General features: G+C 39.8%; 2 protein-coding genes across 3 annotated transcripts; one reads left to right on the top strand and one right to left on the bottom strand.

The window, feature by feature from the left end:
- The first annotated feature begins 1,656 nt into the window (after window positions 1–1,656).
- Window positions 1,657–3,308, top strand: LOC113121581 (chymotrypsin-like elastase family member 2A). The gene is made up of 6 exons (XM_026292213.1): window positions 1,657–1,799; window positions 1,918–2,046; window positions 2,261–2,397; window positions 2,499–2,644; window positions 3,033–3,182; window positions 3,268–3,308. The coding sequence occupies exons 1-6, from the start codon at window positions 1,774–1,776 to the stop codon at window positions 3,280–3,282; spliced, it is 603 nt and encodes a 200-aa protein (XP_026147998.1). The 5' UTR covers window positions 1,657–1,773; the 3' UTR covers window positions 3,283–3,308.
- A 937-nt stretch (window positions 3,309–4,245) lies between these two features.
- csrnp1b (cysteine-serine-rich nuclear protein 1b) lies at window positions 4,246–19,368 on the bottom strand. 2 transcript variants are annotated; one of them, XM_026292010.2, is made up of 5 exons: window positions 18,763–19,368; window positions 10,332–10,522; window positions 8,006–8,265; window positions 7,620–7,916; window positions 6,501–7,502 (listed from the first exon to the last, which is right to left on the bottom strand). In XM_026292010.2, the coding sequence occupies exons 2-5, from the start codon at window positions 10,510–10,512 to the stop codon at window positions 6,501–6,503; spliced, it is 1,740 nt and encodes a 579-aa protein (XP_026147795.1). In that variant the 5' UTR covers window positions 10,513–10,522; window positions 18,763–19,368. The 2 variants fall into 2 exon arrangements, with proteins under 2 accessions (XP_026147796.1, XP_026147795.1); XM_026292011.1 differs by lacking the exon at window positions 18,763–19,368 and having other exon boundaries at window positions 4,246–7,502; window positions 10,332–10,512.
- Window positions 19,369–25,488: the final 6,120 nt, after the last annotated feature.

Below are 25,488 nucleotides of genomic sequence, written 5' to 3'. Positions count from 1 at the left end.
AGGATGATATGTAACACTATACTTTATCTTCACTAGTATCACTTTCTACAGGCAGTACTAAATACTTCAACACAGTCTGGGTGTGTTCCACATGCCACCTCTTCATGGGAGGACACCATGAAAACTAACCACAGCTTCAGAGTCAGGTCACTGCAACTCCAAAGAGTCAGAGAGCTGAGGCAGGCAAAACTAACAGGTAAAGATGCCAGTGTTCTCGATAGCCCATTAACCATTAACCCTCATTGTGTGAAAGCAACACGCTCATCATTAAACATCATTTTAGCCTTAAACCATGTTTCATGTTTGTCCCTTACATCATCCAGTAATAAGGCCAACAAAGATTTAAGTTTCATTTTTCACATTTGAGATTTACTTGATTTTGTGTTCATACAATTTAAATGGCCATTAAACAGTGAAGCTCTCCACGTACCTCTGCGCCTTGTGTTGAACCCATGACTTTATTTTCCTCAGCAGCTTTAGAGCTGGAAGGTCCACTACTCAATCCTCCTGTGTCCTCCTCCAAAAAACCACGTTTGCTCTTCCGGGGCAAACACCCTCACCACAGGAAGTGCACCTATATACAAAATGAACTGTCATCCATATAGTGACACCCAGGGCTCAACCAGTGAATGGCAAATCACTGTTTGGCTCCTACAATGACATTTACATCTTAATGTAGTGTGAATAGTTTCATGTTTGTGCTACATAATTACACATCTGTATTGCTGGCTGGAATATGATGTTCACAGTATGGGATAAAATGAAGTCAAACACTGTGTGACATGTTCTTTCTTTAAATTGGCTCTCCATCAATTTAGACAGTCATCTGCAGGGAATTTAAGGGTTGAGCCTTGGTCTTTACAGATGGTTCAGTTGACTTTGCTTTCACCTGAATGCACATGTTTTTTTTCTCACCATGATAAGACATGTGAGCGACTGTTTTTAAAGATTCCAGACTAAAGGAAGATTAAAAAATATATATATATACATATATGAATGGATTTTATATATATATATTTAGATATATCTATGGTTGATCATTACCTGTAAAGAAATCTTCGTTTATTCCTTATTCCTCAGCACATCATCTCATAGCCTACCTACATTTGATCTGGAACAATCCCCATGGGTTGCTGATATGGTCATGTAGGTCAATGGTTGCCTAATACTTTCTGAAGGTCTTCCAGACTCAAATTGATATAAATAGTTCAAAACGAGCTGCATCTCCTCACTGTTCCATCATGATTTGGCTACTGACATTTCTGTCCTGCATCTGTAAGCTTTTCAAGAACTACATCACAATAATTTATAATAGATTATTAAGAACTATAAGTGTACTATGAGTGAGTTTGTGAACATTATAATTAATAAACCTTGACACTCTCTCTCTTGTGTGTTCATGTGTGCACCAAAGGGCTGATTGGTGCTGAGTCACCCTTCAACCACAGAGTGCACAATGAGAGGGTCATAGGAGGCCACGATGCTCAACCCAATACCTGGAAATGGCAGGTAAACCAATAGATGCTCTTTTTTTATTTTACATTGATTCTCATACATTATAACAGATATAAACATAATATAACTTAGTTAGGTCGCTGCTTCTGTTTCAAACGTTTAAGCTTATTGTTAATTTGAATGTCTCTGAAATAACATTAACTCCTCTGTGTGCATTTGGTCTCTGTATTCTCTTAGGTCTCTTTACAGTATGACGCATATGATGATGCTTTATACTATCACATCTGTGGAGGCACTATTGTTGAGAGTTTCTACATCATGACTGCAGCTCACTGTATCCTCAGGTTAGGGCTTATTGCCATATTGGAGTAAATATACTTGTACACTTGATGAGTGTGTTATAGGTAACTGTGTGTGTTTCTGCTGTGTTATTGTCATTGTTATGTTGTTTGTCCCCGACAGCATGGATCCTAAACTGTACCGTGTGGTGGTCGGTGAGTATAACCTTTATAAGTACGACGGCAGTGAGCAGTTCATACCTGTGGAAAGGATTATTGTCCATCCTGGCTGGAATGGGGATCTTGGCAAAGGGTAAATTTAGCACCAGTTTCAAATCACATTTTTGTTGGCGAAATTAGCCCTGGGCGATAAGTGTAACAGACAATATTGCAGGCATCATGCATTTACAGCTGGGTGTAATCCTGTTTTATTTTTCTGCACATCTCTAAATATGTTTGCATTTGCTTCAGTCACAGGGACACTATATATGAGTTACAATAAACATGTTTTTTTAAATTTATTTTAGAAATGATATTGCTCTCTTGAGACTGGCTAATCCTGTGTATAACAATGGCTATGTGGCTATCGCCAACCTTCCTTACCCTGGCCAAATGCTGCCTCATGGCTTCACCTGCTACATCACTGGCTGGGGGCTTATGAGCGGTCAGTAGACACTCACACACAGATTTCAATGTACACATTTATGTAATTTTAGTAAAAAAAAAAAAAAAAAAAAAGTTTTACTCTTCTCCTTCCCTCCCCAGATGGAGGGAGCACCCCTGACATCCTACAGGTAGCTCCCATAAATGTGGTGGAGCATTCAGTCTGTTCCCAGCCTGACTGGTGGGGCAGCATTGCTCTGAGAACCATGGTGTGTGCTGGAGGGGATGGAGTCATATCAGGTTGCCAGGTACAGCTAAATAATGTGTGCATCTCCATCATTAAGTGCAGTATTGACTTAAACCCGAACAAGAATGTGCAAGTATTTATATACACTGTATATGAAAATTGTATTCCTTGTTTATTTTCAAAAGGAGCAGCATTAGAAGGAAAAACTCAGTGCTTCACTGACAATTTAGGTTTTATTTCTCTTTCTCCTGCATTTTAAAGTGAGCTTTATGTAACTCCTGTATCAAATGGTATGGCCAATGATTCCACATATCAAGATTATCATCCTTTGCAAAGATTTGTAGTTGAGGAAATCTGTAAGAGGCAGCATAAGAGGTGATGTCTTACTTCTTACTGCCTGTTCTTCAAACTTTCTTTCTTCTATCTAATCTTACTGTTTCCTGCACAAGGGTGATTCTGGTGGTCCCCTTAGCTGCTTCACTGGTGGAGCCTGGACAGTCCATGGTGTTGTTAGTTATGGTCCATCGGGCATGTGCAACCAGGTGTCTAAACCCACCGTCTTCACTAGAGTCTCTTCCTTCCAAGACTGGATCTATTCAGTAAGCCTCCTACAGCCTCCATGATGTGATTATGAAAATGTCACCATATTGCAGTTTTCTTAATTTCCTATGTATGTTTTTTCAGGTTTTACAGAGTTAGATGGCACAGTCCTTTGTCCAGATTGTCAAATGGAACATGCAAAATAAAATTTATATACATCTCAGTCACATTTGTGTAGTTTATAATTTCACCAACAGGTGGCGAAATTGCCTCATGTTTTCAGTACTCATACCTCTCAGGCACTTCCTGTACTTTCTCACAGCCTCTTGCTTATTGGATGCATACTTCAATGTACTTTGCTTACAAGCTGCAAATGTGCAAATTGGTCTAGAGTTAAAGGTTAGTGTACGTCTCAATGCAGGAAGCGTTAATCCTTAATCTCTGATGTCCCAAACTGTGGCCACAAATGTGAAAATTTCTACTGGATCTTTTGATAGATGTATTACACAGAAGTGTAAAATTAATTCACTTCTATTAGTTAAAACGAACTAAGTGGCATGGAGGACATTTATTTCTTTTTATTCATTTATTTTTTGTGATGTACCTGGAATCAAAGAAAGCAAAAAGCAACAATATCTACTTAAAGATTTCACACAGACAAAAACCAGATTTTCTTACCTGTGGCAAAAAGTAAGTTACATTCAGTCTTGGGCCTGACATTTCCTTCATGTTTGGAATCTCTGGCCATATGTTTGCGGTGGTAGTCAGGGGACTACAGCATGACATCACATGAAGTCGGTACTTTTCCCATAACCAGTCAGACCACAAACCATCAAAGAATTCCAATGGTTTACACAAAAAAAAACACAGAGATGGCATTTTCAGTGCATCCAATGTGAACTGTACAGTACATTGTCCTGGTATAGGCTCCAACAGATCCCCGTGACCCTAAATAGGAATAAATGGGTATAGATAATGGATGGATGACATCTATTTATGGTATATATTTATATACATTATGCTTTTACTGAAGTAAGATTTACACTGCAAGACTATTTTTAGTACTTAATTAAAGGATCTGAATACCATGTTCATCTCAAAATAAATAAATCATAATATAACTGAGTCAAGCATTTAGAAATTGTTTTATTATTATTTGGAGGGACAAGCTGTCAAAATGGCTTAGATGAAAGAAACAGTTTTTGAACAGCAGGTTAAAGTGTGAATATGTAAAAAATAAAGCAGCTTTGTTTGCTCTGCAGGACCATTCAAGCAGAAATATGTACAACACAAAAGGCAACATGTCTTTGAAAACAAAAATTTGAAAAAGCTGTACTGTAATACATTACATTTATAAACACTCACTGTTGCCATTTCTTCATGAGAATTTATGGTTTATACAAGAGAAACATATTTGCTTGCAAAATTCAGTGCCCTCTACATGGCATACAGTGAGAATGTATCAAATGGATTTTAAAGAATTCAAAAAGGCAAAAGCAAATGATAGAGTTTCATTGTGCATTCTGCACTTTTAAAAGTATACAATTAATCAGAACAAGTTTTAACAAACAGGACCTGCATGCATAATTCCTAAAGGGTCCAGAAAGGCTGTTCAAACAGCTGTAGAAAGTGTGAGATATGTACATAAACTCTGTAGTGTCCCTCAACTGCTGATAGCACAATCACCTTTGAAAGGTCTTGTTCTATGATTAATGAGGCAACTCTGCAATTCTCAGGGTTTGTGTGTGTGATAAAAAATGTATAATATATGCAGTTTTTATCCACAAAACCCCTAACGTGTAATTTATCACATATTGTAACCCAAGTCACAGACTTCCAAAAAATTCTGAGTACAATCAAATTGATCTTTGCAATTTACTTAATTTTAGTGGCATTTTGCTAAGAGATCTAACAATAAGTCTGCCTATGGGGGAAAAAAAAAAAAGAACAATGTTGGAGAGCAATAACCTTCATAAGTATACATTTCTCTATAATTAATATATTACAAAGGTTGTCCCAGATTCAAAATTACTCATTTTGATCTATTAATAAAATATTCAGTTAGTCAATTATTAGAATTCCTTTGTCAACCAACATAAATTAGTTACAAAATATTAGTGTAATTTTCTATGGTTACATTATAGGCAGCAATACAATAGACCCATAATTTAGTTTCAGTGATTAGGGAGATTCCACAGTTTCTAGTCCCAAAGCTTGACTCGAAGCACTGCACACAAACGATTGGCAGGCTGCATGGCTCCTATGATAAGCAGGCACATCCAGTAAACTTCACACCCCATTTTATTGCCAAAATGTCTTAAATTAAATAACTAATGAAATAATGATGCAATAAGTTACAAAAAAAAAAAAAAAAAAAAGTTATATGTGTATGAGAATAGATATTAAATACTTTCTGATGGACTTGTGGTCCCAATTCCCATTAACAATGACTAAATGTGATATGGAAAAACAGGAAGAAGATTGCACTTTCAGGTGAAAATCTCAAACCACAGTGCTTCTTAAGTGAAAGTAGGCTTAAACTGAAATATGAAATAAATAAAATCATAAGGAAATAATTTAAAACAAAAGCAATAAAGACAATACAGCTACAGTTTTTAAATGGTATGAGCCATTTTTTCTAGTTACTCAGCTCATAAATATGAAACTCCATGAACTGTTGAATCGACCCCATACAACCAAAACAATGCCTATTCATACGTTAAGTATTTTCACAGATAAAGTGCTGATCAAGGAGCTTTTAGAGGGATTTTTGTACCATGTAAGACTCTTGGGAGAGCTCTTGAGGAGAAAGAGTCAACCAGCTTCAGGATTCATCACAAGGACAGCTTTGCCTTCTCAAGTCATAAGGGTGTGCGGCCAAAGGAAGGACACAAACGTCACTATGTTGTGATTTGACAAATGTTTCATATGAAGGCCATCACAGCAATGGTCACCATACATTACCTCCAAAAGCTAAAAAGCTAGAAAAAGTCCCTGAGGTGCACATTCAGCTGTGTTGAGATACCCAACCTGGCCCCAGTAATGGTTGATTCCTGTTTAGCATATAGTTGGTGATCTTCGTTTGGTTAATAGAGCTTTCTTAGGAATTGAGAGCAATCATTGGTTTTTATGGGCCTGATTAAATTGATTTATACTTAGTAATGTTTTACTTGTGACACTAGCTGCCATCTCACACAGCATCAATCCCAAACTGCTTTCCTAGCAAGGCAAGTCTGGAAATTGAATATTTATTAGGCAAGAGGGAAATCACAGATTTCTCCAAAATCAAACATGTTGACATTGACATCTTATGTGCATGTTCAGTCCCCTCCTAAACCCCTCTTTTTCTTGCATTGTCCAGAAATGTTCACGTTTTGTCAAACTTTCACAGGCTCCATCACAGACAACTTCATGGCTTCCTCCAACAGTTGATTGTCTGTTAATGTGGCAGGAGGATCTGGGGTGGACTCTGAAAGGCCAATCAGTGACTCCAGAAGGCAGGTCTCGGGGTCACAAGCTGCAGGGAGGCTGGGGTGATTAGGCAACTGAAACTGAAAAAAGTTGTCCATGTGTTCATACTCCTTGAGGGAGTTGTAGAGTGAGCTGGGCCCTAAGCATGGAAACCCATCAAAGAACTCCAAGTCCGACTCTGAGGATAAGCTCAGGTCCATGTTGTAGCTTGCTAAACGATCAATGGTAGGAGACGGCGTTTGTGGCACACTACCACAATGGAAAAGGGCATTTCCCTGGTTGGCATTCTCATCCAAAAGTTCTGAAATGGCTGTTACTTGATTGTCTGTGTGATCGTCCGCAGAGTCCAAAAGTGCAGCGTCTATATTGTCATTTTCATCAGCGAAGTCCACCATGCTAAAGCTACTAAACGCCTCTGTGGATTGTTGCTGCTGCTGCTGCTGTTGTTGTTGATGTGCGCAGCAAGTGTCTTTGCTATTATTTTCTCTGCCATCCCTACTACTCCTTGAGCAGTTCTCTGTGTCGTTTAAACTGAGGATGCGGTTGAGGCCTTTCTCATAGACGTCCAACTGAGCGTGATGCTTACATGGGCTCTCACCTGTCTCAGAGTCATCACTATGACCTGAAGAATCTGAAAAATCTGTCATATCGCTGCTGCAACTGTTCTCTGCAGCTGCCACCAATTCTGAGCTAAAGTGGAAGGAGGGCACTGCTGGTGGGGAAGCAGCCTCTGTTGTGTTCTCCTCCTCCTCTGTGCCAGACTGCTCCTCCAACCTCTTCTCCAGCTCTAGCTTCATGATAGTGTGGATGTAATGAGTCTGTACCCTGGTGGAATTAAACTCAATGCGGCCCTCTGTGTTTCCACAGCCGTCCTTGGTACAGCCACATGGGAAAGAGGAATGATCCATCTGCAAGAAGCAGAAACAAGTAATATAACCTCTTAGCTGTGCTGTGTTTGGGTGGTTTGATTATTGAACTGCTAAAACCAACGGAGCTTGAAGTTTTAGGGGATTTTCAGCTCTTACCTGACATTTGATGCCTGCAATGCTGCAGCTACATGTCTCAGGCTCACAAAAACCCTGGCAGTCGCAACCACAGTTCTCCCTGGAAATCCTCAGCTCATGCAGCTGCCTCTTCTCCTCCTTGTCAATCTTCTTCACACCAGCTGCTTTGAGCAGTGCATAGCGGTGTTTAGACGGGTAAGGATGGAGGAAAGATCCTTCGTCCAATTTGGCGCCATTGATGTCGATATCTTGCTCAGGGATGTCATCCACTGTTAGCTGCTCTGCCTCCTCGCTCTCTTGGGTGCCATTCTTAGTCAGCTGGAGGGAATAAAGGAGCCATGTTAATTGTAAGACCGTATAAGAAAATGATTCATCTAAAGTCCATCCTTCTATTCATGTTTTCTTACCTTCAGTTTGAGAGCTTCCAGTTTTTCCTCCCTGAGTCTGTTGAGGACTTTTTCCCGCCGTAGAAGCTGCTGCTCCACGGCAAATTCAGCGAGCGTATATGTGCGGAGAGCACTGTGGCGCTGCATCATACCCAGAGTGCATCCTCCTCGACTGGGAACACTGGTGAAGCCCTGGCACCGAGGGAAGAAGAACACTGTCACCTGGTCAAAGGTCACATTGCCTCGCCGTGGTCTCTTGGCTTTCTTAAGGATGGATGTTGCTGTAGAAAGAGATTTCCATTTAGAATACAGCTTGTCCAAACAAAAGGTATTTTTTATGAGAATTAAATTGGTGCAATATTCCTAACTCCAATATTTAATATTTTATGTGACACTAGATTGCATATTGCCCCACCACTTGAATTGTTACGATGCATGTAAACACAGCTGAACAGACTGTAAAACGACACCCCTTTTCATTTATTTTAATAGTCCTCAACCGAGCTTTATGACGCACACAATTAAAAGACGCTGCTAACAGGTATCCAACACACCTACATCCTGTAAAGAGAAATCTAAACTAAGAATACACTCAGCTTTGTTTCTTGTCCTACTATGGGACAAAAACCACCCTGCTCAGGAATTTCCCCGTAGTGGCAAAAACAGTGGAGGAAGCAAAACTGCCAGTATCACAAACCAGTGAGCAAACGCTTCCGGACTGGGTGGAGAGTGGAAGTGTAGTTCCCAAGGAAATGCCCAACATGTTCCCCCTGCAAAGTGACAATCCCAGTAACGAACCAGTAAACTGAATGCATTCAAAGATCAATTCTATTAAAAATATTCAGAATCCATAGCAACCAGTCATCTTTCAATAGCCAGACAAATACAAGAAAGCCATATGGAAATGAAGTGGAACCATATGTGGAAACAAGTCCAACAACTATTCAAGCTTCATTATATATCCCTTTTCCTCTGTGCAGAAATATTCTACAATATTTTTGCTTAGAGACAAGAAACTTTGTCCTCAGCTTAAGCTGGTAGAGTTGCGTTTTTCTTTTTTGTCTGAAAACACCAAAAGATAAAGATGTTCCACATGTGCTGGGAATTACCTTTAGTATGTGGTGAGAAACTCCTTGCAGTTTCCCATTGCTAAGCCATTTAGCTTTCATGTGACACACCCTGAACAACAGCACTCATATGTTACGTAATTCAAACAGGGAAATTTGTGTGTGCTGTGTGATAATTGAAGCTAAAAGGAAAAAAAAAAAAAACTTCTCAATGCAAGTATCATTCACACAATAGCCTTACTATATCCTCTAATCTCCTGCTAGGCGTAATAGAGATGAAAAAAAACTTGTTCAGCTTCACATCCATCAAATCCAGTCAGGCTTATGACACCCACAGGAGACAAATGACACCTTCTCTACTGCCTCTAAACAGGATAGCTTTGCTGGCTGCTTCTATCCCTTCACTTCACAATGGCAATCAACTTTCTGTCCAACACAAACAACGCTTTATAATAGTCCACCCAGTCTGTGTGCCTTCTTGTCATGTCCTACACCCCCCCTTTTTTTAAATATCCCTTCATCCAGCCTCTTTCAGCACCTGTGCTGGGTACATGCCCAGGCTTCAGACAAGGCTCTGTGTGTTCCCAACCTTGGCATCCTGCCACGGTTCCCTTTCTGGCTCTCTGCCCCACCATCCTGGAAACCTCACAACTGTTTGCCCTTCTCCCCTACACTACAATCCTTCGCCAACACAGCACTCTCTTCAACATTCTCTAAAGTTCAGCACATACACCCAAGCCCAGAAAGAAACACCCTGAAACTGTGCAACCAACATTTCACAAAGAAAAATGAGGCTGTGTCTGTCTACAAGGCTCTGGAAAGAAGGTGGAGAGAAAGCAAAGGTAAGTCACCTTCACTGGCCACTTTGCACCTTCACGGCATAAAATCAAAAGTTGCAGATCTCAAATGATTTCTGTGAAGTGTTCCATGAGGTCAGTGTTGTTTAAATTATGTAACCACTCCCCCATTTTTATTGGTTTGCTATCAAGAGCCTTCACAAAAAACGTAAAGAAAAGGCACCAGAACACATTAAAATGCATGTAAGATCAGATCTTTCTATTATTTATTGTCTGTAAGAGGACACTCATTTTTTAAAGATTTTTTTTTTTGGCATTATTGCCTTTATTTAACAGTAGCTTGCATACAAATGCAGACAAAGGGGATGGGTGGGGGTTATAACATGCAACAAAGGTCCCCAGCCGGAAATGAACTGTGGACGTTGCAGTTACATGGCATGTGCTGTAACCATTCAGCTACCAGGGTACTCCGAGGACACTCACTGTTGAAATTTGTTGCTGGGGAGCTGGGATTGCTCGAAGTGGAATCCAAGGTGTCTGAGTAGCAGCTCTCCACTTCTGAGTCCCAGCCAGAGCAGGCAGAGGAGAGGGAGGAAGGTGAGGGTGAGGAGTAGCATGGGTCCTCATCTACCTCCTCAAACTTCCTCTTGAGAAGCCCACTCATGGCGAACAATCTGCAGGAAGGAGCAAAAGGAGGGGTGATTAGCAAAATTTTCATACTTACTTTAACCTCTTGGAATAAAAAGGATTGACTTTACCATAATACATGTATATATAAAGCTATTGTGGACAAATAGGCATGTTACAGAGTTACTGGGAAAAGCGAGTTTGATACTTGGCCATATGAGACTGTAAGCATACCTATCTTGTGCTGCACTCAGCTGAAAGTGGGAGTTATCCATGGCACAGGAAGCAATCAATCAGGTCTATCTGCATAAGTCAACAATTACTGGACCCTTCACCCTTCATCGAAATCCCATCAGCTCAGCAAATGCATTGATTAGAAAAAGGACTCAGCAGTGAGGTGACCAAATCTAGCCAGATTTGATTTCAATCATTCCCTTTAGTCAGTCAGCACTGACAAACATGCAGGCTAAAGCCATGGGTTTAATGTGTTAACACAGCCCTCATAGTAAATATGTCCAGCTATATATAGTCAAGATTTTTTGCAACTCTTGAATTGCATTCTTTCAGAGATCCCATGAGAGAGGCTGCTGGGTAAGTGATAAAAAAAAAACAATCAATCCTTTGAGACAGCGACAAGGGAAAATCAACACCAGTTAAAGCTCTTTATAAGAGGAAAATGTTTTTACCTTCTAAACTTCAGAAATGTTGCATAATATCTATGATACCTTCTCCATGTACAAACTTGTTTGGTATCTTTAAATCTTCTTTTATTCCATGAGTAATATTCTCAGCCAAGTCAACCTCCTGGCCCTTCAGCTGGTTTTAGGTACAAAAAGAACAAAGAATGAAGTGAAGGGAGAGGGAAGACATAACCGGGCTCTAGTCCAGCTTAGATACTCCCTATAATAATGTGGAATGGGAAAGGAGGTTTTTACTTTAGATATAAACAGATCATTTGTCCATCAAGCTATTTATTGACTTCAGAATCACAGACAAATGCCTTACAGCTGCTAATGTCATGTATACACTTTTTTGGTTGTTTTTAGCCGTGGTTGTTCAAATATTTGCTTTAAAATACCTATAATTTTGTTCAAATAAAACGGTGCTTTACATACAAACACATGTTAAGATTTAAGTCTCAACTACAAGACCAAATGTGGCTCAAATGCACAGACAATGTGCAAGGTGTCCTACCATCATATGGTAAAATGTCACTATTACTCTTAGCAGAGAACTGAATTTACCGAAGACATGATATTTTCAAACTCCTCCCGTGATATTAGAGGGACCTTAACGCCATGTGTGACTTTCATGTCTTAGGATATTATGCAAGTGTCAGCATTCAAAAAATATAAATTAAAATGTAAGCAGGTATACTTTTAAAAAAAAAAAAAAAGAAGGGGGTCATTTTCAGCATGCAACAAGGAGCTATTATGCAAAACCATCTCTCCCTTTGACAATGATAAAGGAGAGGTCAGAGTCAAGGGCAAGAGGTTGACACCTTTTTGTAGACAGTGGGAGCAGGTTTGTGGCTGTTTAGGGGGTTATTGTTACTGCTGCAGTCAGATATTGTACTCAGTGCACCTATGATGAATGAATCACCTTGCAATAGGTCAAGCTGGCTCATGCTGTCTTTGCAACAAACAAAAATTGCTTCCTCCAGACTGTGACCGCCTCAGTGTCTCAACATGTTTTACATTACCAAACCAATGAGAAAAACAATCTAAATTGTCATCTTAATTTCCATTGATCAATTTACTCAAGCAAGAAATAATCTCCAAATCCCTTTCACATCCTCTAATAGTATCACATTATTGGATTTGCCTTGAAACAATTTAGAAACACCTGGGTGCAGCATCTGTTGCTTGTACAGTCACTCATCACGTAACGTGTGTTTTAAGTGCCACATCACAACATGCATATCTATGTGCAAGAAAACAGGAACACGCATGGGTTTACCTTACATTTCTATTGCTCCCACCCCCAGTTCCCTGTAAAAACAAAAAAAAATGAAAACAAAGCTGTGAGGCATCCTCAAGGGAGTGCATAGCGCCAGCTAAGCAAAGTCTTTTTAATTAAAAGCTGCAGTGAGGCAGAAGGGGGGAGGAGAGGGTGAGAGGTGGGGGCAGTGGTGTCAAAAATGGGTCATTGTCTCTTGACTGCAGTCTACCTGACACATTGATTTGTTAATCCTGTTCAGCGGGCAGAAACAATGGTGAGAGGTTAATCCTGGCAAGGGGACGGATTGTAGTCAATCTGGAGCTTCTCAGCCTGCTCAGCCGCTGCATCCAGAGAACAAGGCCAAGAAAGTGGAGTGGAACAAGGGACTGAGGCTAAAAAGACAATCATGCAATAGCTCATTTGTAAAAGGGTGGAGGGGAGAAAAAAAAAAAAAAGATAAAAGAAGAATTCAAAGCTGGCTCATGTAGAAAGCAGTGCCTGCGAATGTCTGCTCTAAAGGGAGAATGAGATTGGACAGCCAAACCGGAGAAGGGGCACAGAATGTTTTCAGCACGTAGTAAATTATGCATCACTGTCATTCCGTCAACCACACACAGGCAGCAGATAAAGGATGCATCCACTGAGGTGCTTCCCAGCCAGTTGTCACAGAGGTGGGAGGATAAATCTCTAGTGAGAAGATTTGTCACCAGTAGCACTACACAGCTCAAGTCAGATGCATAACTATGCCAGCTGAATAAGACTATTTTGATACATGCAGCTAGAAGGTGTAAAAAGCACATCAGAAATTTCTGTTTCATCTGCAGAGAGCGCCTCAAGGCCATATAAAGCAATCTTAATTATTTGTACAGAAGGTTTTAATCAAGTTAGATTTAATCTCATCAGAAATAACTAATAAAACAAATCAGTACTTTCAGTTTTCACTGAAAGGACAATTTGCTCTTCATGTTCCTTGGATCCACAATTTTTATGTTTAATGAAATATTATGGCAGAAAATCAAAAGGGAAAAAAAATAGGTGTTTTGAGCAATGTGCTTACAAAATACTTTCTTTTCATATAAAATCAAATTTCTTCACATTGCACTATGAAGTCACTAGTCACAGATCCAGCTGGACAAAAAATGTGACTGGTGCATTTTAGGCAGAGTGTTGTTTTCCAACTTTTACTAACTTCCAAATTTGTAAGCATAATGATTTAAATCACCAGAAACATTCATTATCACAAGACAAGTCATGTTATCCTGGGCAACAGGCAATGGGTAATGTTAGCTAGCATTAGTATCCTGTTTTGATAATGCATAATGGATAACTGCACTTTGCTAAGATTTAATTGTAAAGTTTAGTGAAACAGCTTGATGACTTTGTAATTTATTTTCATGTGATGTTACAAGGCTTTAGGGGATAGTACAGGTCATGCATCACCGACAGCCAGCACTTGAGTCCTTTGGACCCAGTCAAAGAGACATTCTCTACCCCGACTCTTCAGAAACCCTCTGTGCTTTGGCGTGGCTCACCACGCAACCTCAAACCATAAATTTAGTCATATTCATCATTAGCTGCAGATGTTTCTGCAGAGAACAGAAATGTTCATTCCATTCACATAATGTAGGAGGGCAGAATATCAGCAAAAAATGTAGGGGTGGATGCAAAAAAAACGATTCACACAAGATTCACATAAAGATCATGTTTTCATTGATTCTAAATAAATTTACACATTTTTCAGGGTTCACAATTGAGAAACTTGTGAACTCAATAATTTGCTGTTCTACAGACATGGCAGTCCAGATTTTCAAACATGAGAGCAGCCTTGTTATAACATACCTGAGTTCAAAAACTCTACATGAGCATGGCCCTGCCTAAATCTTCACTGCACCTAGCCTTTTTATGAGATCCTGCCAGGCAGACTTACAGACACAAATTCAGATGTGCATTTCTTTTAGAAAATAGTTTTCAAACACATCGATTTATTATGGATTGCTAAACTGTAATTAGCACTTTAAGGTAACTATTCAAAATCGGTGGAAGGCAGAAAAAGGTGAAACAGTCCCTACCTTCCAGACTGAGAGAAGAATGTGCAAAAGGCATTCATACCGTGATATCTAATCACCGTTCACTGTTTCTATGTCCAGAAATATCATACTATGTGTATGCCAGTACATGCACAGACAACAACTAGCAGCCTTTTAAAACTGCCTGCCTGCCCCACACCCCCACAGAACAAGTCACAGTTCACTTTGCCTTTTCAGCCGCTTTGCAGCTGATAACAGTGTGTGTGGGGGAGTGACAAGTTGCACTACTCTCAGAGTATTTACATGGCACCCTTACAACCATGTGGAGTGTCCAAATGACTGACTAAGTTGAGTACTCATAAAATGTGATAATGATGAGCCTATGAGTGTAGGGAAGCATGTCTGGGCAAGCTGTGCTCTCCAGGCTTCAAGGTACCGCACCTCTCACTTTCTGCTGTCAGAGAGAAGATGGAGGTAATTGATCAAAGAGCCATCGGGTTAATGATGGGCTGGATTCTGGCTTATACAAATCTAAGGAAACACTGGCTCATTTCATAAACTTATCCGTTGCTTGAAAGTGCTCCACCTGCTGGAACAAAGCAGGGAGAGCTCCTGTTTTCTCCTCTATGAGCCTGTTGTTCTCACTGAAGCACTCACTGTGACTCTGCCACAGAAACATTCTGTTCCTCTGCTTTGACCCATGCACACACTGATTCCAAAAAGGAGAGGTAGTGGGAAGCAGGAGGGAGGATCGTACAAAACAAATAAATAATGTCATGTCTCCAAGCCACAGGAATTTCATTTTGGCAGCATCACTCTTGCTGTAATGGTGGGAGAAGAACACAAGATCTATCTAATCCAGATGTGTTTTCTACTGCTAACCACTGGAAAGTCTTACCCTCATAAGACAGCCAAGTAAGCTACCTTTCCTAACCACACCAACTGAGGAGGTATTAGCTTGCACGTGGACCTCACATGCCCTCAGCTGTCATTAATCTCTTAGGCAGGCCAAACCTGAATGGCCAGGTGCTACCTGCAAGACTCAGAATGCATGCTGTTACTGATGTGGTTACTTTCAACTAAAGAAAAGCCTAATTTAAGGTCATTAGGAGGCTGCAGCCATCTGTGTGCAGCATGGTAGTTAAGAGCAGCTTCACCCTATTTCACTCTGACTCAAAGGTCTACCAGCTGACTGCTTCCTGCAGATCTCAGGAGGCCTGCTGGATTTGTATTCTTCAAGGGAATCAGAGATGTACTGTGGCTAAACTTCACTGAGTTATTCATAAAGTAGAAGCATCACATTAAAATCAATTTTGTAGATAACAGGTTGCTGGTGTGATGATTTAAGAACAGGAGTGATGTGTTTAGTCTTCCTTGTTCACTGTAAAATTATGGCAGCACCATGAAATGAGCTAAAATACTGAACAAGAGTCTGTCCAGCTAGAGATGAAGGCCTGAGTGGGTTTCTTTAAATCTTGTCTGAACATGAGTCTCCAAAGTCTTGCTGTTTGTTTGAGAGGGTAAAGTACAGATTTAGTTATAGCTTTGATGTGGCTGCTGAAAGTAAAATCTGAGTCAAGACACTAATATTTGTAACTTATGTTTTCATGTCTATAACCCTAGGATCAAGCTGGGCCATAATTTTCAACCTTTCCCTCTTATTTCCAAAAACAACGATTTCTGCCTGGTTTTTCTTTAACTGCATCTAGTTTTTACTTAAGTACTCAGTCAGTGTAAGGCAGTGTAGTCATTATGTTGGTATGTTGTCTGCAAAACTAACGTTATTGTCACATGTGACAGAACATATAGAAAACAGCGATCCAAGAATCAACTCCAAGTCAGGGAAATGTGTTCAGATTTATAATCTGCAGTGGAAACAGTTTAGCACCTGCCCTCGACATATGACTGGGACAAATTGTGGAGTGTAGGCTACCTGATAATCTCACACGCTCCACTATTTCAAGGATTTTATGGTCAACAGTATCAAAGGCTGCAGTAAGATCAAACGGCACTAAAACTGATGCTTTACCTGAGTCAGTATTGAGACGACTATAACTGCTTAATCAGTGCAGTTTCAGTGCTGAAGTCCAACAAAAACTCCATTTGCACTTTGAGAGTTGTCCATCTGAACCAAAGTGGCTATTTCAATTTTTTTCCCCAATAAAGGGAAGGTTAGAAATTTCCCTGTAAGTTCTTAAATATTTTATTTAGTACTATGTGAAAAGAGAGCTAAGTAGTAGCAGCTGGGTTTTTCCTTTTCTGATGAATTTGCATAGATCAGAAACTACAGTGTGTAAAAAAACAGCAAAGTTGAGAGAATCCCAAGAAAAGGATCCTTTGGCATGATACTAGAAGCAAATATGCTCCTGTGGTTGTGTGTGTGGAAGAAGGGAGGAGGTGATTGTGGGTTCAGGGGTCGTACTTTGGGACACTTGCAGTACGGAATGCTGGGAGAGGACAAAGCAGATGGGAGCTCTTCACTGCTGTGTGGGAGACCGTCAGCAGACTCCCTGCCCCCCCCCTCCCTCCCTCCCTCTCTCTCTCTCTCTCTCTCTCTCACTCGTCTCCAGGCACAAAAGCATGGGGCCATCCTGCGTGACCAAAATGAAACAGGCACAGACAACCTTGTCTCAACCCAGCACTGCTGCCTCTCCCAGCTGGGGAGGCAGATAGTAGAAGTGTGTGTTAAGCTTCCTGAGGTTGTGAAATATACACTGCAGTGCACAGGAAATGGCCATCCAGATTATCTATGCTGTGTCTAACAGCTGCATGCAGCACAAGGTTAGCTGAGTGAGGGATCATATGATGGAGAGGAGGGAGTCAGGAGGCATGTATTCCTCCAAATACTGCACAGAGCTTTGGTTTCCTTGACTTCATTTAAATTCATGGTCAGGAAAAGACAGCAAACTGGTACTTTATTATTTTTTGACAGAAAATATGAGACAAAATGGAAAAATATATATATATATATATATTGGGCGATAGTAAGTGGAGACAGAGTTATTTAACACCACTGCAAATTTCTTGGAAATGCACGCCACATGGAAAAAGACAGCATCTAGTGCTGTGTTGCATCTCTGTAAACAAAGGATCATTCAGCTCTCTGTATCCTAATTTCAAAAAGGATCCGGGTGAGGTCGCGCTAGAGACGATTAAATTGTTTCAGTCGCTTCATCAAAGGCAGATACAGTCTGTCTCTATAAAACCAGAGCATCAGATCACACAGTCTCGTACCTGAACATGCATTAATCTGTTTCTTTTTTTTTTTTTTTTAACAATATATATATATATATATATATATATATATATATATATATATATATATATAGGACCAACCAGCATCTTGCACACAAACACACGCTGGTGGTTTTTTTATGTATCAAATACAAATCTCGCTCCTTTATGCGCCACAGTGATTGATTATGACAAGGAAATGCTCATATGCCGCTATGGAAAATTCTTCAAACAATGAGCGGAGCTCAACAATCAGTGCGCGCACCCGGTTCACATCGTGTTATCTGCAGGAGGTTTAATAATAATAATACAAATAACAATCAATTAAAAATCAATGGCTGAACATGCAGGTCGTGTACCAACAAGCCAGTTTTCTCCCCCGGCTGACCCGATCCTTTCTGAATTAATGTTCATTCTCATGACATCAGCCCTGTCAGCTGTAGTGCCTTCAGGAGTCGCTCTAGTTACAAGAGGCGCACCAGCACCGCTGAGGTGAACAAGACCAACTTCACACGGGGCTGAATACACAAAGCCGACCTCATCAACAGTTCACATAAATGGATCCACAGCCGAGAACACGCCGTAATCAAAAGTACAAGCCCCCTGCTGTGAGCTGTTAACTTTCTACTAACCTCCACAACAATCAGTCAGTCAATATAGCGATAAATGGATAAGTGAATGAAGCAGTTTTTTTTTTTTTTTTGATTGTCGTCGAAATCAACAAATTAGTTTATTTGTCATTGTCATATTGTTGTATGTGTGTCCGTGTGTGTCCGTGTGTGTGCAGCAGCCACGAAGCCATTTCAAACTCACTTTAATAAGCAGACAATCAGGTCGATTGTTACACTGAAGCGTCAAGTTAAACCAACATGTGTGAATATAAAGTGTCTATAAAGAAACCCAGCTCACACACATACACACACACACACACACACACACCGCACAGATCCACCTTCAACACCAAGAGTTTGTTCTATTTAATGAGTCCGACACACGCCAAACAACATTCAAACTATTTGGCTTCCCTCCTCTGCCGAGCTCAGCCGCAAATTCAATTCATTACTCCCGATTGTGTTTATACTCACCACCAAATCCGGTCTCCGATCACCATTAGTGGCAAAAATAGCGTTGGATAAACAGCCGATGGGGGTGACGGTGTCAGTAATCCAAATGCCACGGATAAGGCAGCGCTTATTCCCGCATACACACGGTTCTCGGTGCTATTGTCTGTGTCTGTGTGCTGCCGTACGGGGATCCGTACCAGCTGAAGCGCTTCCCTTGTCTGTAACAGACTGACGAGAAGCGCAGCCTTTTCAGTCAGTGGAAAACTCCCTCCTGGCGTCTGGTCTGACGCAGGCGGTGACACAGGGAGGCAGCCCACGCCGCTTCCTGCCTGCACTCCTATCTTACTGTACTACCTGCGTGACAAAATACAGACGGCCATCCTCTGCACTAATAACAACAACATGCCCTATAGGCTAATTATTAGTATTGGACTATTAGTGTTAGTACTATCTGAGCTAAAATCATGTTTTATTTGTAAACTTAAAGTAAAAACCTGGATCAGATTCTTAATATGTGTGATAATATTATCTGATAAGTTTAGTTTTATGGGCTGAGAAAATCCTCAAACTTCTTTTAACTAAATAGTCTACTTTAAAGAAATGGCTTGGGAGAAATGATGCACTACAACAAAGCTGATACAAGCTATAGCTGTAATGTACAACTGACCAGACAACAGTGACATCTCAGATCACTACCAGCCCCGAAACATTTCCAGGCTTCACATAGAACAGCACTTGAATTTACCTTTTTTTTTCGCCCCCCTCAGTTGCTGGGAATCTCCACAAGCTACTTTGAGATTTTTCAGTGTGAACTAACTGTTGAGAAGTAAGAAGGTCTATCATCACTAGACAGATAACATCATGTCTAATAATGACGTGGGAGGTTCTGTGGTGTGGCTTATTTCCAGTTAAAGGAAAACACTGACTAAGCTGCATGAAATTATGACTCACTTTCTTTTTCATGGAACACCGAAGTGAAGTATAGTTTTAGAAGAAACAACGGCGTTTACCATAACGAGCTACCATAACTACGTTCTTAAAATGATTGTGACTCAGCTGTTATAAAATGCACTACCCTGAATGATTCTGCACTATAAAAACAGCTAAGTCAGGTTGGACAAAAAAACTTCACTATATACTGAGGAAGTCTATGAGATATGGTTGAAAGCTTTAGAAACAGCTAGTAAATGTATCGACTTGTGATTTCTGTATGCGTCCACTAAAAACACTAAAGTTTTGTTTATCTGTCTTTTACAGGTGGCTGCTATTTTGCTGTATGAATAATTCAAAATTCAGGGAAATAACCACTTTTGCTTTGTTGCCAGGTTAGTCGAGAAAACTGATACCAGTGTTATACCAGTTTGTGAAATATGAGACAATGATGGAGAATAACATAGAATGTCTCATTTGTTTAATTAATACAAAGTATACAAAATTTGCATAGCCAGGAGCAGCTGCCAGGTAGTTAAAACCCCGAACTTAATAAACTGTTCATGCTGCTTTTAGTGACTTCACATCAGCACGTTAATGTTTGAAATTCCTCATTGTTCACTCCCAGTCACTGCTGGGTTTAGTCAGCAATATATTTCTCCTAAAGCAGCAGTGACACACACACCCGACCCTCTTCTGCTGAATTCCTCTCAGGTATTTTCAAGTCTAGCTGCTCACAGTGAGTGCACTGAGATGCTTTGCTTTCACTCTCAGCTGGGCATGAACATTGAGGCAATGTGTTCTGCCAGTGTCAATACAGGTGCTTGATATTTGGGGAGAGGCCTCGTAAAGTTGTTTATTTAGAACTATGCTAATTGTCTTCTGGTAGAAGAGGGGCCTTTTCTCACCAACCTGTTGAGCCTGAGGGACCCATTTAGGGCCTGACCCATAAAGTCAAAACAAGCACATCAAGCTGGATGACAGCAGAAATAGTCCCTCTGTTTTCAAATGAAGATATGTTGGCATGTTTACAAGTGATGCATGATAAAAATAACATTCAGTGTGCACTCCCTCAGTGTTTCCACCTCTGTGACTCATTTTTTTTCATTTTGCATTATTTGCATGAGGTGCAATGTTCAATAGAGTCTTGCATGTTTCCACTTTGCACTCTGAATTCTTTTCCTGCACTGCAACCCTAAATCTAAACAACTGACTTATTGGCAAGTATACTTTAGACAACTCTCAACATTTAAATGTTGTTTTCATTTTGCACTTTCTGTAAATAGTGATTGCAATCCTGTTATTTAATCTTGACAACTATCTGCACTGGTGGAAAGGAATCACATTGAAGAGCCTTGTTTTTGTTTGTAATATTTATTGCTAAACAAGAAGCAGATTTTTGTGATGATAATCAAATTAATTAGATGAAGATAATGAATAGTTAATAATTAATTAGAATAATTAAACTTGGTTTGTTTTTCTAGGAAGAAGCTTAAAGGCTTAGTACCAACAGTATGGGACAGATTTTATATAATGTGATATCTAGAGCATTAAGCAAATTGTCCTCTGTATTTGGAAGAGAATTTATTTTAAATACAAAGTCAGAGGTGTCTTTTGATAAAGCTGATTGAAAGGAGCATGGACTTGAGGGATATTCATTATATATTATAGTCATATTTTATTTTAAGAGATGTTCTACATTACAGGCAACTGTCCTCAAATGTTGCATCCCATTGCATATGTGAACTTAAATATTTAATAAAGTAAGGTAAAAAAAATTGGATGCTGTTCTAATTATCCAGTTTTGATCTGATATTTTTTAAAGTACGTGTCAATAGTTGATATGCAAACAAGTGGATGGGGTGCCCAGTAGGTGAGCCTTATGGTATACTGGTTTGTCTTTTTTTAAATATGGGATTGTTCACTGCTTTTCATATATACGGTTCCCTAGCCAGGCGCGATGATAATTACGTTGATAGGAACCAGCTGAATGTACTATTTAAAAGACCATTACTGCAAGATTGTGACATAAATGAGGGTTGAATGGTTTTATTTTTTGTAAATGAAGTGCTTTCTTGTCAATGAGTGAGATCCCCTTACGTGATCACTGGCGGTTTCATTGCAGCCATAAATTAACAGACTTTATGTTGGATGTATTTCATGTGCCAATCCTGCAGTTTGGACATATAGTCCAATTGAAGATAATTTATCCAAACATGAAAGTCAGATTCTGACTGATGCAGTAAGAAACTCTGGTCAAACATACAAGTGACAAAAAAATAGAAATAGAAATGTTTTCTTAGTTTTTTGTAATTTCATTGCATTTATTATGTAATACTGGAAATCTTTACTATTTATCTACAAAGGTCCAAAATAACACAATCTGAAAGGCACAAAAAAAAAATCACATTAGTTAAACTGCTAATAGCTAATCACGTGTCATTAAACCGGTTGAAAGCACTAAAAGAAAAAGGTATACAGTAGAGTAAGAAAGAAAATAGACATTTAGTAATGCTCCCTGCATGTGGCGTCTCTGTTTGCATACCTGTTCAGGTGGCATGTGTTGTAATAATGACACTGTCTATGGTTTTGTTTTTGTTTTCATGTGTCCAAGTTGTGCAATACAGTAGGTGAGGGTGTGACACTTTATTTCTCCAGTGCGAGCCTGGGAGTCTGTATGTTCAGACAGACTCCACCCAATTAGCTTCCCTGTCGCCCTGCAGCTCTTTAAGGCACAACAATGAGCCATCCCACAGCCCAGAGGAAGAAACAGGCAGTCACATGAGCAGCAGCAGTCACAGCCATTACTGAGTTATTCTGCTCTGCTAAAAAAAAAAAAAAAAAAAAATCATAAAAATCAGCAACATTAACAACTAGCCCTCTGTTTGACAAGTTCCAGAGAGCCTGGAGACATTCCTGCTCACTCTGCCACTTCTGTGGTTAGGTTCAGTGTAAAGCTTAATTATAGTAGCAGTGTTGGCAAACATCAGCTCACTGACACAGGTTCTACAGTGTTATTTTGGTAGATACTCATTATTAAACATCAAATCTGAGTAGCAGAAAAAACTGCTGTAAGTTTGTGCAGTTTTTTTTTTTTTTTTTGGTCCATGATGAAGTGTCCTTTATGAAGTTCTGTAGAGATAAACAGGAAATGTCTTTGCGGTGGAACACATGCTTTTTATGTTGCCCTTTTGAAGCCCCTGTCAGGACCATCAATTCCCTTTTTGATAAACAAGGAAAAGTTCCAGGGAACAGTGCAACTCACACATGTTTACCCTCTCTTCTAAGAAAATGAGCTGTGTGTATATATGTCTGTGTCTGTGTTTGTGTGTGTGTGTGTGCCTAGGATGGGGGGATGGTAGCTCTAGTGCCAAAGCCACTGTGAATCAGGCCTGAATACATTAAGGCCACTCTCTTTAAAAGTGTGCCAAAGAGTTCACGGTGGAAGACACCCCTCAAAGAGCACAATAATGGGCTTCAATGCTTTCCATCTGCGAAGAGAGAAAGGCCTGTGACTGCACGTGCTGCTTGGAGTGGACTTAACAATGTATCAATTTATGGCCATCAGAGGCATCATAAAATTACCAGTAAGGTGAAGACTGGGGCTGGGGAGTGAAATGCCAAAGCCATCAATAAATAGGACACAGTTCAAAAAAGCATTTGCAGAATGAAAATGTCACCTGAGATTTAGAAAGCTAGCATGGAAATAAGCAAAGTATAAATTCACAACAACATTTGTGTCGACAAGTGTCCCCAGGAGGAGCAGTAGACCAGATGAGACAGTCTGTTGTTGTGGTGGTGGCGGTCAACCCAGTCAGACAGACACAGCAGAGCTCAGGGGGGATCTGATTGATGGATCCAGCTGTCCCAGAGGAGATGAACACAGGCAGACAGCTGGCCACCTGTAGCCCCAGACATGACTGTGATAGAAGCGCATGGCATTGTGTTTCACTGCAGAGGGCAATCAGTGCAATGCAGGGTTCAGTCCATGAAGAAAACAAGCAGAAAAAGCCTTGAGGAATAAAAGAGAACTTGAGGAAATATACTCAAGCAAGGAAAACCTGCATGATGCCAATTTATTACATTATAAGCAAAAGGGACCATTTAATACCTAAGTTCTTTGTTAATACGATTACTTAAAACCAAAGCAGAAAACACTAATGTTTTACACCTCACCACTAAATGAAATCATCCCATATACCACATTGTATGAGCTTACATGGACATGACTACATTGATAATAATTGTTTTGACACAAGTACACCAGAGAGAGAAGAGAGAGAATAAAAACAAGCACTTAGGCACAAGGATTAATCCAGATTCAAGAGGGAGAGCAAAAAACACCCTCCCCCTCTCGTGGTCATTCAGCCAATCAGCACAGAGATGAGCTGTTTTACTTGGAGACCAAAGAATCTGCGTGTAGTTATATGACATCATCAGCTGCCCATTAAAGGAGAGGTCACATTTTTCTTTTTCTTTTGTCCTCCACCTTTGAAGATAAGTGAGGAAATTTGATGCATTTTTACAGTCGGGGGAACAAAGATGTTTTCAATCAGTCCTGCCTGTTTTACTATATTTAGATTCTTTCTTAAAATATCGGTAGCCTTTAGCAGACTTTTCCTGTTTTAGCTTCAGGATTTTCTGATCTGGATGCTTCCAGTTGCAGTTGTTCAATTCATGCAATTCAATTCATAAATTCAACAACTTGCCCTGCCGTTTTTTTTTTCTTTGTCGCCGCTACACTGAGAGAAGAAATGCTCAGTTTTCAATGCTTCCATTCATGCATGAACAAACAAGCATTATAGTCTTGGTTGTCCTCACTGCATACAGTATATGTGTTTGCACTTACTGGTTCTTTGTACTATGTGTCTTTAGCTTTAGGGGAAGAAAAGCTGCCAGTTTGTGTTTTGCTTACTTGGCAACGTCACAGGGCTGTCTGACTAATGTATTCTGGATTGTCTCCCCGAAGACATTCGTTCTATGTCTTATTCATTGGTGTGATGTGGTATAGACTACCCCTGAGATAACAGTATTGATTAAAAGAATGGCCTCACTCTAGGCAATAAGAGTTTAGGTTTATGGTAACTGTCCTTAACTTTTTATAGCTAAACATACAAGTAACAGCTATTCAATTATTGTGTTGATTTCCTCAGTTAACACATGAATAGTTTGGTCTATAAAATGTCAAAAAATGCTGACAGTGCATCTAAATACAAGCAACAATTCAAAACCTAATAAGAAACAACTTACTACACATGAGACAATAATATGAAAAAACAAAAAACAACTGGTTTTCACATTCCAGGTTATTGAATGTGACTATTTGCTCATTAATTTAAACGTTTATAATATTAACTTGAAGTCGTTTTATATTGGGTGTATTTGTTGACGAAACAAGCGATTTTAATATGTAAAGTTGAAACTTTTAAATTGAATTCATGTCAATTTTCTGACATTTTATGGACCAAATTTTTCATTTGTGAATCAATAATAAAATATGTGAAGCTATCCTTCACAGACGAGAAGCTGTAAATACATAATGTTTAACATTAAAGGCATATTTTTCTAGCTTAACTTTATTTATATTTTTTGACATAAGGTATGTTGTTTGTGAATCTAGGTACTCCTCCAGTTTCCAGACCGGGCAGGAGACAGATGGTACTGGCACCTCAGAATATTAATGGGCTGATTCTGGTGTTGCAGTGTTTTGCACTGTGAGGCAAATAGGTAAGAGATCACCAACCATCATCTCTCACTTCACACAAATTGTGTTTACAGAAAAGCAGAAAGCGCAAAAAGAGTTGTGTAAATCCTGTG

This window comes from Mastacembelus armatus, chromosome 20 (assembly GCF_900324485.2).
Source record: "Mastacembelus armatus chromosome 20, fMasArm1.2, whole genome shotgun sequence".
NCBI lineage: Eukaryota > Metazoa > Chordata > Actinopteri > Synbranchiformes > Mastacembelidae > Mastacembelus > Mastacembelus armatus.
Note: the sequence above shows the minus strand (reverse complement) of the source record. Positions and strands in the feature narration are given on the sequence as shown.

Excerpts from the sequence above, each read along its gene's own strand:
- LOC113121581 (XM_026292213.1), top strand. The coding sequence starts at position 1,774 with ATGACTGCAGCTCACTGTATCCTCAG. Across the intron at positions 1,800-1,917 it reads GCAGCTCACTGTATCCTCAG|CATGGATCCTAAACTGTACC; the intron begins GTTAGGGCTTAT and ends TGTCCCCGACAG. Across the intron at positions 2,645-3,032 it reads GAGTCATATCAGGTTGCCAG|GGTGATTCTGGTGGTCCCCT; the intron begins GTACAGCTAAAT and ends TTCCTGCACAAG.
- csrnp1b (XM_026292010.2), bottom strand. The coding sequence starts at position 10,512 with ATGAGTGGGCTTCTCAAGAGGAAGTTTGAGGAGGTAGATGAGGACCCA. Across the intron at positions 7,917-8,005 it reads TGGAAGCTCTCAAACTGAAG|CTGACTAAGAATGGCACCCA; the intron begins GTAAGAAAACAT and ends TATTCCCTCCAG. Across the intron at positions 7,503-7,619 it reads TTGCAGGCATCAAATGTCAG|ATGGATCATTCCTCTTTCCC; the intron begins GTAAGAGCTGAA and ends TGCTTCTTGCAG.